General features: G+C 42.6%; 2 protein-coding genes across 2 annotated transcripts in view; one reads left to right on the top strand and one right to left on the bottom strand.

Moving 5' to 3' along the window:
* Positions 1-12,557, top strand: part of LOC146492474 (uncharacterized) — a 233,236-nt gene extending 220,679 nt beyond the window's left edge. Inside the window, exon 3 of the mRNA XM_085148582.1 lies at positions 12,156-12,557. The gene's annotated coding sequence lies outside the window, so the exon portion shown is untranslated. The remainder of the gene's footprint in view (positions 1-12,155) is intronic.
* LOC146492475 (uncharacterized) lies at positions 4,752-9,294 on the bottom strand. The gene is made up of 4 exons (XM_085148586.1): positions 8,917-9,294; positions 7,938-8,048; positions 7,280-7,327; positions 4,752-6,154 (listed from the first exon to the last, which is right to left on the bottom strand). The coding sequence occupies exons 1-4, from the start codon at positions 9,071-9,073 to the stop codon at positions 5,904-5,906; spliced, it is 567 nt and encodes a 188-aa protein (XP_085004712.1). The 5' UTR covers positions 9,074-9,294; the 3' UTR covers positions 4,752-5,903.
* Positions 12,558-12,955: the final 398 nt, after the last annotated feature.

Raw genomic sequence — 12,955 nt, 5'->3', positions numbered from 1 at the left:
TCCTAAAGTAATGGGGTATTAAATCCAATGTGGCTTTCATCATTCCAGCATTGTGTGGGCTGGTTTGCCTACAAAACACAACAAATATTAGCCTGCAAAGCCACAGTACACAAAGCAGCATAGCGCAACGAATTCAATTCAAATCAATATAAGACTCATTTGTAACTTACATCAACAATTATGTTATGATAAATTACTTCCTAACTACAACACATACAAACTTACCTTTGTGGGAATGCTTGGAGCAGACTAACATGTGAGCTGGAGTGTTCTGAAACCTCATATTTGCTCTTCGAATAGCCGCAATCCAAGCCCTCCGTCGCCTCTTCATGACTTCGGAAACTTGACTTGAATAATTTTTCTTCCACAAAGGAATCCAATGAAAACCGATGTCTTTATCCATCGGCGTCCTGTCATGCAACCAGATATGATGGTTAATAATACAACAGCTTGTTGCCATTCTTTGTGTCTCTGTTTATCTCTGTGTGCAGTGTTGAGGAGTAACGGAGTACATATACCGCCGCTACGTATTTTAAAATACAAACTATGAGTAACTGCATTCGGTTACAGTTACTGTTTAAAAAGGTGATATTTAGAATACAGTTACTGGTCTGTTTGGTTACTACCGTTTATTACCGGTACCCATCCCTAGTGGAGAGCAGACTTTATCACAGTAGATGTCTTTGTGAAAGTGCTGTAATTAAGTTTAAGAATATAATCCACCCACTGTTATCATCTTCAATGCTCATAGAGCAGAGCAGCTATCTGAACGCTACTCCAACAGAGGTCGATTATCTTGTTAATAACTTTGACTCTTCACTACGTACGACTCTGGATACTGTAGCTCTGGTGAAAAATAGAGCCTTGAAAGAGAAGAACTTGACTCTGTGAACCTTTTGTGTCTGTCTCTGTGACCATGTGTCGTCCTCTGCTATTCTCTTGTGGGGTGTCCCACAGGGCTCAGTTCTAGGCCCCCTAAAAAATTTTTAAATCAACAGACTTTAACCGTGTCCACTGTGAGGGTTGTTGTTTCTGGACTTTTCCTTTCTGTCATGCTGAAATGAACTTTGACCTTCAGTGTGTTAACGCTGTGCAGGCAGCTCGCTGCAAACTAAGCAGGAAGGTAAAGTTGTGTTTTGATGTAAGTGAAGAAGAAGAAGGAAAGCTGTTTTAAACGGATTCATCTTCACTTATTCACACGTTGTAAGTTTGACAAACTGAATTTGTGCTGGTTTCAGTCTCTTGGTTCCTGATTTGTAGCTAAAAGTAAGAAGCAGCTACTTTCAGCTGTTTGAGAGAAACTGAAGAAGACGTTTACTGAAGTTTTAGGACCAACAGACTGATGAATAAACCAAGTAAACCAAAGTAAAGACAAGCTGCACTTTGACTTTTATTAGAACAATTTGCTGGAACTACAGAGTAATGAAGTACTTCAAGGTTTTGTGTGGATGACTTCCAACCTTACTGTACAGCACAGAGCACAGAGGGACAATATATGTAATCAATATATGATGCAGAATGAACAAGTAAAGACTGTAAGCTGAGTCTGAGGCTCATGCAGGACATTTCATAGTGAGGTGTCTTTGGTTGGAGTTTTTTTTTTTTTTTTTTTTTTTTTTTTTTTGCCTGTCCCGTTTGGCTCTTTTGCCATCAGAATTATTGTCTAAAGGCGAAGAAAGATGCCCAACGGATTTTCTTTACCAAATTGACCATCCCAGCTTTGCCGTAATGGTCCATTTGATTCACCTTTAATTCTTTATTTTATTTTCACTTGCTGAATACGGGACAGACTTGACTGGGGGAAAGAAAAGGGAGAAAGAAAGAGGGAAAGAAAAACAGTTGAGAAGAGGGACGGGGGAGAAGGGCAAAAAACAAAAACCAACAGAATAAGCAGAAAAAAAAAAAAAAATACATATATCGATCACCTGGATCACCTGTTGAGAAAGAAAAAAGAAAACAAGCAGAAGAAAACGAGAGTAATAGAATAAACAACATCACAATGATATATGGGAATATGACAGTAAATACTAAATATTAAACATTATTGTGCAGCACGTAAGATCGACAGCACAGTGTGCTTTGAGGTAGGAGCCAAAAAGGGTGTAGTTTGTGTGTGTGATCACCCGTGTGTACACCTGTGAGCATGGACGCGCTTGTTTTCTTAAAAGGTTCCCTCATGTAATGATCTGCTAGAGGGTGTGGGGGGCCACTGCCCCGTCCTCCAGGGCATGAAGCAGGTATGGAGGAGATCAAAACTCCAGACATCCAGAGGCCCCCAGAACACAAGAGACCAAGGAAGACCAACAGAGGGGCAGCCGCGCCACTGTCCCAGAAAGAGCTGAGGAGAGTCCCAGATGAGGGGTCACCCAGCAGCCACGGAGCAGAAGCCAGGGGGGGCTGCAGTGACGTGCCCGTGAGCTCCGCCGGCAGCCAGCTGTGCCTGAGTGACCGAGCCCCAGGCCGAGAGGCCGGGGGCACCCCACCTCCGAAGTGGCCCAAGCGAGCCCCAGGCTCCAGGCCCCGATAAGCAGCCGCCAAGGAGTGAGCCGGTGTGTACCCGGACGTCCACCCCCGGACACAAAGAACCACCAATGCACCGATGTCTGAGGGAGTCCGCCCCCAGCAGGGGAAGTGGTGGGGGGAGATAGGCCTCCAAACCTTGGAGGGCCTGAGCTGTCCTCAGAGAGGTGGCATCTGATACCCAACCTGACATATAGACACAGACATACAGGCACACACAGATACAAACATCCATTCCCACCCTCATGCTCTCATATGCACTTACTCCACACTCAACCAACGTGGAGACAGACATAAAGAGACGCAGTACACACAATCACACTCCCCAAGCGTACTCTACGAACCGGGTCTAGGTACCCTTGCTCCTGGAGGGGGGAACTGCACCCAGACCCAGGTTGTGTTACCCTTTTCCCTGCGGTGGGGAGAAGCAGACCGCCCCGACTCCGCAGCAGCAGGGAGGCCCCACATTCCGGATCCCAGTCGGACGGCCAACTCCTCCTCCTAGCCCCCCTGCTCCAGCAGAAAGCAGAGAACGAGGGTGAGAGAAGACTCCTAACCTCCCTCCACCCGCTCATTGTAGTGTTGATGTATGTGTGTTCTAAGGTGCATTTAAAACCCAGGAGGGCATGGAGCTACCTGCCAGAGAGCAGCAGGTAAGCGCATAGTCCCTCCTGCTAGCCCTCAATGTCTACGTGTATTTAAAATTGAGAGGTGGGCAACGACGCCGGGGGTGAGGTGTACACCCTGATGGTAATTGGGATTCCGTGTAGCGTGCCCACCCCCAAGATCCTATATGTATGTGTAATGAGAGTGTGAGTAATGTGAATGTCTAAGTTGCGGGATAAAATTGAGGCAGAGGCAGCCAGAAGGGGACAGAGGGGGGGGTTACCTCCTCTGCACCCTGGTGACACACCCCTACTCCAAGGCCCTGCATGTGTGGGTGGTTGTGGTGGAGCGGGAAGAGGGAGGCAGCTGGAGATGGGGAGGGAAGGAAGGGAGGGGCAAGTGACCCCTCCCTGGGGCCAGCTCCCCCGCTGACCCCAGTAGGCACCCCCATACTCCGCGACCCGCCAGGGAAGGGGGGCCCAGGCCCATCCGAACCGGGGCCCAGTGCAGCAGCGCCGCCCGGCCCCACAGAGCCCGGGGCAGTCCACTCAACCCCACAACAGAGAAAACTGCACCCACCCCATCATCCACTCATCTTCCAGACTACATAAGACAATAGACGCCCAGGCTGAGATCTTCCTCCACCTCTCCTGTATCTCCCCCTCTTGCAGAGAGAGTTCCTGAGAGAGGAAAGCTCCTGCAAGATGTGACAACCCCCCCCCCCCCCCCCCCCCCCCCACCAGTTGAAGAGCCCCCCAGGTGGCTCGGCGCACCGGCGGCACCCTGCGCCAGTGGCGGGCCCCCATATACCCACCGGCCCACAACCCCGGCAACACACCAACCAGGACCCAAGCCCCCGAGGCCCGGCCAGGGCCCCAGGCCAGAGCCGGAGCGCCCCCAGAACCTCACGCCCGTCCCGGACCCACCCAGGGGCAGCCAGGCTACCAGGTCAGTAACCCCCGTCCGTCAGCACAGACCCTCCCCTAGCCCCGCTGCACGTAGCCACGAGGAAGCCGTCACCTAAGAGCCAACAGAGCCCCTAATTGGCCATGACCGCTACCCCGGGTTGAGCCCCCCAAGGAAGATGCTCCTGGGGAACCCCCCGACGCCCTAAGCCTGACCCTACCCCCACCCCAATCACAACAGTGAAGGCGAGACCAAAATATGACCCCCCACCCCCACTAGGTGATGGAGCTGATCAGAGGAGCCCAGAGCGATTGATCTGATGTGGTGGCAGAGGCTGTATCAAGACTAATGTAATCTAATAGATAATTTCTATATTGGTTAGAATTAAGATTGTTTTTATTTTTCCAGTTCATGAGGACTGTTTTCTTGGCTATGCATAGGGCAGTGAAAACCATATGGGCTATATTCTTTTCTGAAGTGACATTATCTAAGCTGCCCAACAAACACACTAAGGGGGAAGTTGGAATGTTACATTTCAGACACTTTGATAAGTCTTCACATATCTCGCGCCAAAACTTCTGAACTGGTGGACAGAACCAAAGAGCGTGGATATAATTGTCCGGTGAATTGGTTTGGCAGTGTGAGCAGTTGTTGGTAGATGCAAAGCCCATCTTGAACATCCGATGACCTGTATAGTGCACTCTATGTAGTATTTTGTATTGATTTTGTCTTTGGTTGGATTATTCAAACATTTACATCAAAGCACCAAACTCATTTCTCACAGATGAAGTTCCTTGATCCAGAATAATGTGGCCGTGTCCATTTCCCATTACGGTCACAGCAGACTCCATAGTACTCAGGAAGAGCATTTGACCATTCTTCTGCCCAGAACCTGTCAGAGAGATCAAATCTGATATGAAACTGGACTAAACTCATAACTATTGTCACATTCATATAAATATGAGTCTCTTTTGGAATATTTCCAATATTTCCTGTATTTCTTTCCCAGGTTTCTCGCCCACTTTCCCTCCTTTAGACTTTTCTCTGAGAATCATCATGCACACTAAAACAGCTTTCAAGCTTTGATGAATATGAAATGTTCCTGCTGTAAAAATGGAGAATAAAAAGAAGTCAGAGCTGACTTTCTGCTGTTTGAAACTGTTTTGTCAGCTGTTTACAGACATCACTTTGAAATGTGTGTCTATCAGGTCATATTTACTGAAGCTTCTTCCTTCATATGTTCTGAAGTTTTACAAACACCAAAGAAGAAGAGACAGGAATTCTCTGAAACAGTTTTTGTTCTGTGAGAAAAGAAACATTACAGCACAAAAAACATGAAGACAAATTGAACAAAGTGAAATGTGTCGGTCGCTGCTTTGAACATGTTTCAATCCTGATTTCTTCAAACTGACTTGTTGTAACTGAACGTCATCACAGACTGCAGATGAAGAGAGTTCAAGCACAGCTGTTCATTCAAAGGAGGATTTCTGCTTTTCTTTACATTCAGTTTGTGGGGCTGTTGGAAAATAGCTCAACTCATGTATTGCTGATCTATCTTCCAAAACATCAATGTTTCACTTCTAAATAATAACTCTGGAATAGAAACAAACTAATGTCTCACGTTTCTGTCAGCGCTGATCCGTCCACCCATTCCCATTCATATCTTCCTGATGTGTCTTTGACTTCCAGACCAATCCAAGAGAATAATCTGAATTTACTGACAAATTCCTGTTTGAGAAGAGACACAAATATTGTCTCCAGTCATAATTCAGCACTTCTGTTGTGGTGACATCATCTTGTGAATATGTCTGAAGGAAGAATAAATGTGATGAAACTTTTCTTCCATTGTGCAGAAATCAGAGAGAAATCCATCAGAGTGGAAACAGGAAGCAGGTCACAGACTGACAGCAGGTCAAAAACACAAGTAACAGATGACTGTCAGCTCCATCAAAGATCACACAGACATGAACAAACACACCCACCTGTTCCTCTTTGCTGTTTATCATCACCAGATCAGCTCCTTTATCCTGACAGTCTCTCCTGCTGTCAGGCCAACTTTTCATCTCACTGGATTTAAAGTAACAGCTGCTTCCAAATCTCGTCCATCGATCAAGACACTTCTCTTAAAGTCAAACACATGTTTTAAAGACAGACTTTGTGTCATGTTGTATCACATTAATCTTTGGTCCCTGTCATTTTCCCTGTAAATACTTCATTTAAACTCAGGTTTTCTTTCTTATTCATAATTAACTGAAAATTACATTTATACAGAGAAACTGTTACACAGCATCAAACATTTAGGATTCAAAACAAAGACACAATCAGGTTATCACTGTGTAACACTGATGTTTTCTATTAGTTATTCAAACTTTATTACCTTCTATCATCTTCTTCACTTCTTCCTGTAGCTGACTGTGGTTTTTACTCAGTTCATCATAACGGCTCTGTAACTGAGTCAGGTTGGTTTTTGTGTCTTTAGAGAAAAAAGATTCAAATTAAGTTAAAATGTTCTGACAATAGTTACGTGTGATTTTAGAATCCAGGATTCAATTACCTTGAAGTTCATCCTGCATTTGATTCTTGTTCAAAGCATCTAAAATATTTTGTAAGAACCTAAATTAAATTAAATTAAATTAAATTAAATTAAATTAAATTAAATTAAATTAAATTAAATTAAATGAGTGAAAGATTAAACAGAAATAATCTTCTTCCTCTGCTTTGTCAAATATCAATAAGAGTCAGAAACTTGCAGCCATTGTTCTTTAACATGTCCTGTGGGTGGAGGTGTTAGAACTACAGGAAATCTGATGAGCTAAATACGTATCAACTGTGAACAAAAACCACTGACAAGATTCAGAATAATTGTGCTTCAGTGTGGAGGAAGAAGGTGAAGAATCAAACAGCATTTCTACACCTGTAGTCAGAGATGTTATCTATATGCTTTGAAAGAACAGACAACACTGGGAATCAACACTTCCTCATATCACAGGTGTTTCCATGTGATCAGGTACTTCCTGTGGAAGTGCAGCTCTCACTGTGTGTTTCCTGTTTCACTTCGAAGGAGTTTGTAGGGCTGAGCTGCCTTTGACTGTGAACAGTTTCTCCTGTTTATGTTAGTTTGGGAGGTCAGCTGCTGTAATTTGGTTTGTTTCTTTTTTTATCTTAACACAAGAAGCTGATTCAAAATGTAAAATCAGTTACCTTTCAAATCCGTCTCCAACTCTGACAGTTTTTAATAGTTTCTTACCTTCCATCTCGTCCTTCAGCTGCTCTTTTTCCAAACTCACCAAAATATCTGGTTAGAAATGCAACAAAACCGAAGATTTAAAATTTAAAATGATTTAAATAAAGTTTTTCATTTTCCTATGAGATGAATGGAGCTAACATTAGCTTGTTAGCTACCTGCTTAATACACCAAGTGAACTAACTAGTCGCACAATGACAGACGGCCACTGTCTAACATAGTGTGACTGCACCTGCATCAGTCTGCAGCAGATGCTGCTGCCTGTCTGCTTTGTTGATATAATCACAGAATCACCGTGTTGAGTGAAGAGTTTGAAGGAACAACAAGAACATTCACTCCACCTCCACAACACACACAAGATATGAGCCAGGAATCATGCACACAGACACACACCTGCTAATCAGTGCTAAGTAACAGACTCATGAAATACTAGAAGCTCAGTCAGCAAAACCAACGTGTTGGTCAGGCTGTACCACACAGCAGCTCATATTATTGATCAGAGAATTCCATTTAAAATGCCACCGTGCAGTTTTTATGAAGAGGAAACTATCCTTAGAGACCAAAACTCATTTGGTCCTGAATGGAAACATGTTTTTAAGGCAGCAAAGGTGCTCATTTTAACATGGGAGTGTATCATGAGCATGATAATAAAACTCCTCACAGCGTGTTGTGATTCCAGCCAGAATCAGCAGATACAGAACCACCAGCTTCACTTCAACACCTCTGAAACGGCTTCTTTTCACAGCTGGAAGCTTCTCCTGGGCTTTTATTTCTACGAAGGCAAAATGGAGAGAAAATAATTTGTTAATTTAATTATTAAACATGTTTTAATCATAATTTGTTTCCCATTTTTCAAGCGTATTTTATTGGTTTATCGTCAGAAAGACTTTCCACCTGCAGCCGACCTGATGATGAGCTGAACAAGTTCATTCTAGCAGTTTTGATATTTACAGGAGACTTTGTCACATGTTTGTCTTCAGGTGACTTTTACATATGTGAGAACAGAGACTCTGACAGAGAAACGCTTTGATGTGACTCAGAAACAGACGAATGTGTATCAGCCGTGTTTCACACAAAGACCAGATCATGAAGACAATGTTGGTTATTATAATATGAATATTATGTCATTAAAACAATATCTCCATGATTTGCTGAAATGAAAACAGAGTTGTTATTCATTGGTCTGATTTCCTGTCAGCTAAAACTAGCTGTGAAAAGTGTGCTTTGAGCAGTTTCCGTGGTTATACTCGCTCCACAGTGTCGACCAACACTTCCTTGTTTCTTATATTTCTGCCTTCACCACTGATCTGTGAGATAACTCCTCCAACACTTTTCTGTCAGCTTGTGGAGACTGAAGAGTTTCTACACTTACTAAAATAACACACTGATACTTTAAACTAGACAATTTTTTATCATTTATCCTCTAAATAAACAGAAAACATTAAAAATATAGAAACATATAAACCATAATAAGAGCAGAGACTGCACACCTTCACCAAAGCTTGAACTTTCCTCCACACTATGAATAAACTGAGTCTCTGGACCCAAAAGCTTTGATGGATCTGTATTAGTTTGATATTTTATTGAGAAGATGGAAACAGTCTCTCCTGATTCCTGATCCCTCAGTATTTGATACTTACCTCCGTCCTGTGTTGAAACAGGGACCTGATGGTCTGTGCTGGAGTCCACATTCTCATGGAGGAGGACCAGTCCCTCCAGTCTCTCTCCTCTGTCCTCTCCTTTGCTGTATTTCACACTCATGCTCAACTCTGGATCCTCATCGATGATGGAAGACATTTTAAGATGCTCAGTTTTCAGCAGTATCAGTTTCCTGTACAGCAGAGCTGTCACTCAGTCGCTGTGTTTCTCTGTTAACTGGAGCTTTTCTATGTGAAGCTGATTCTGATTCTGCAGTAAATCATAAGTAAATGTTGGTCCTCTGTATTCTGATGCTGCTGTCGCTTCGCTTCCTCTGTCTCTCTGTGAGCTGCTTTGAACAGGAACTACAGACGTTATGACAGGAAAAGCTAAACCACATTTTGTCCATAGTTAGAATTAAAACTGATAACACAAAGTCCAGATAAACAGAATCAACTTTCTGGGTTTATTGAAGGTTTGTTCAACAAATTAAACTAAATTTCCTTCAAAATAAAATGTTTGCATTTTATTTTATTTATTTATTCATTCATGATTTGAGTTTATGAACTCTACTTTTTCACAGATATTTCTTTGTTGTTGTTTTTTGGACAGAGACCATTGAAACAGTAAAGAAAGTGGGGGGAGAGAGAGGGGCTGAGCTGCAGCACAGAGCCTGGGCTGAACACGAACCTGAGACTCTGCAGTACTTTTTACTGCTGCTAGTTTTTCTGTCCTGACAGATGTGATGATCTGATCTGTGACTAAATAAGAACACAGAAGTGTTTATATGACAGCCGAGTCACATGATGGAACAAATTTATAGGACAACATGATAAAAGTGCATCTGAACGGTATCAGGCTGTGATGTTTCCTTTATAGTGGACAGAAATATTTGCAGTGGCACAAATAATTTGTAGCATCTTGTTGAAGAACAGCTGATTGTTCTGTAAATAGTTTGAAATGGTTATTTAAAAAATCAAGGTAAAATTAAATGGATGCAAATAACTTTGTTGTTTGCAAAACTTGTGCATATGATTTTAAAATTGACAGTTTATATTTGCATTTAAAGTTATGAAATATGATCATTAAACATGTTTGTGGTTGTTACAGTTTTTTGTCTGATTTTGATCAATTGTGTTAACACAGTTTGTCAAAATGAAAACATGACTGTAAATTCAGACACGTGAGGTTGTGCTGAAAACAATGAGACCAAACGAGGCAAATAAATAGTTTTTAAAGGTGAAATGTGGAGGAAACATCAAAAGTAGTTGGACCCCAGAGGGTTAAACATTTTTTTAAAGTAACACAAAAGTTACTTTTCAAGTAATTAATTACTTTTAGAATCTAGTAACTCAGTTACTTTTTTGAAGTAGTAACTATTACTATAATTAATTACTTTTTCATAGGAACTTGCGCAACACTGCTATCTACACACTCCAAACACACGAAACATGACAAATCTCTCACAACTCAAGACTCGCTCTCTCTCTCTCTCTCTCTCTCTCTCTCTCTCTCTCTCTCTCTCTCTCTCCACTTTATCTCGGCTGTAACATCTGATGATGTAAAATGAGGACACGAGGATGCGTGGCACATTAAATGTTGCACAACGTATTTGTGAGTTTCATGTCAGATAAGAAAATTTTTTTCAGAAACCTGCAGGTCTGACAGCAGCAGGTGTATCACTCCTGTTTCTAGGACATTCGCGGCTAAAACACTGTTAAAAGTGTAGTTGGTGACAGAAAAACGGGGTATTTTAAAACTACACCACCACCATTGCTGCCTGTGATTTGAAATGCATTCTGGGATACCTGGCTGCCCCAAGTCTACACAAGCAATCGATTATCTAGGATCGACCTGTTTTGACTTTGCACGGCAACCAATCAAATGTTAGAGAAGCTGCATGGGCAGCGTTAACCCCGCCCCCTGCGTTTGATGGGTGAGGTTGACAGATAAAATTAATTCAAGATGAGAGCCAGGCGCCAGGACTGCCAAAATGAAATAAATAAATATATCATTAAATAATTAATTAAATGTGTCAATAATTAATTAAAATGAGTGCATATGAGAGCATAAGTGCATATGAGAGCATGAGGGTGGGAATGGATGTTTGTATCTGTGTGTGCCTGTATGTCTGTGTCTATATGTCAGGTTGGGTATCAGATGCCACCTCTCTGAGGACAGCTCAGGCCCTCCGAGGTTTGGAGGCCTATCTCCCCCCACCACTTCCCCTGCCGGGGGCGGACTCCCTCAGACGTCGGTGCGTTGGTGGTTCTTTGTGTCCGGGGGTGGGCGTCCGGGTACACACCGGCTCACTCCTTGGCGGCTGCTTATCGGGGCCTGGAGCCTGGGGCTCGCTTGGGCCACTTCGGAGGTGGGGTGCCCCCGGCCTCTCGGCCTGGGGCTCGGTCACTCAGGCACAGCTGGCTGCCGGCGGAGCTCACGGGCACGTCACTGCAGCCCCCCCTGGCTTCTGCTCCGTGGCTGCTGGGTGACCCCTCATCTGGGACTCTCCTCAGCTCTTTCTGGGACAGTGGCGCGGCTGCCCCTCTGTTGGTCTTCCTTGGTCTCTTGTGTTCTGGGGGCCTCTGGATGTCTGGGGTTTTGATCTCCTCCATACCTGCTTCATGCCCTGGAGGACGGGGCAGTGGCCCCCCACACCCTCTAGCAGATCATTACATGAGGGAACCTTTTAAGAAAACAAGCGCGTCCATGCTCACAGGTGTACACACGGGTGATCACACACACAAACTACACCCTTTTTGGCTCCTACCTCAATGCACACTGTGCTGTCGATCTTACGTGCTGCACAATAATGTTTAATATTTAGTATTTACTGTCATATTCCCATATATCATTGTGATGTGGTTTATTGTATTACTCTCGTTTTCTTCTGCTTGTTTTCTTTTTTCTTTCTCAACAGGTGATCCAGGTGATCGATATATGTATTTTTTTTTTTTTTTTTTTTTTTTTCTTCTGCTTATTCTGTTGGTTTTTGTTTTTTGCCCTTCTCCCCCGTCCCTCTTCTCAACTGTTTTTCTTCCCCTCTTTCTTTCTCCCTTTTCTTTCCCCCAGTCAAGTCTGTCCCGTATTCAGCAAGTGAAAATAAAATAAAGAATAAAAGGTGAATCAAATGGACCATTACGGCAAAGCTGGGATGGTCAATTTGGTAAAGAAAATCCGTTGGGCATCTTTCTTCGCCTTTAGACAATAATTCTGATGGCAAAAGAACCAAACGGGACAGGCAAAAAAAAAAAAAAAAAAAAAAAAAAAAAAAAAAAAAAAAAAAAAAAAATTAATTAAAATGTGAAATACATAAATAATTAATTAAATGTGTCAATAATTAATTAAAATGTGAAATACATAAATAATTAATTAAATGTGTCAATAATTAATTAATTACATGTGTCATAACTATTTATTTAATTAATTGTTTACCATTTTAATTAATTATTGCCACATTTAATTAATTATTTAATTGTGTATATTTGTGTATGCTGCCGCGGAGCACGGTTTTTCCCAGTTGAAAGAGAGAAAAGAGGTTCAATTAATATTTGTGAGAGAGCTGTTGTTAGCGGTGAACCACAGACGGGTACCTACCTCGAAGGAGTCGGAGTGTTTCTTCGAACTTTTTGAACTATTCTGGTGAGTTAGCCTAGCTCACTTAGCACCGCTATTGCAGTTTAATGCACTGAAAAAAACAACTAACCAGTCAGAATAGTAGTAAATGTGTTTAATTATGTTTAAGATGTGTTTTCATAGTATTGCAATGTTGTGACAGTTTTGTTTATTATGAGTGCTTAGTGTTTTTTCCTTTCTTGGGCCTGCTAGTTCAGCTGCAGCCAGCTAAGTGGTTATGCGCAGTTCAGGTGCAATAGCTGTGCTGTAGCTGTAACTGCGGGTGATGCACAGTAATGCCAGTGTATTTACTTTTAATGTGTCACAAGATCCAAATTTATTTTAATATTTAAAAAGAACCAAGGACATTAGGAACAAGGACATTTAAGGAATGTGGACATCTAACATTCTGCGTATTTGTGTGCA

The sequence above is a fragment of the Neolamprologus multifasciatus genome, chromosome 22 (genome assembly GCF_963576455.1).
Source record: "Neolamprologus multifasciatus chromosome 22, fNeoMul1.2, whole genome shotgun sequence".
In the NCBI taxonomy this organism is placed as follows: Eukaryota; Metazoa; Chordata; class Actinopteri; order Cichliformes; family Cichlidae; genus Neolamprologus; species Neolamprologus multifasciatus.
This window is presented reverse-complemented; position numbering and strand designations above follow the sequence as displayed.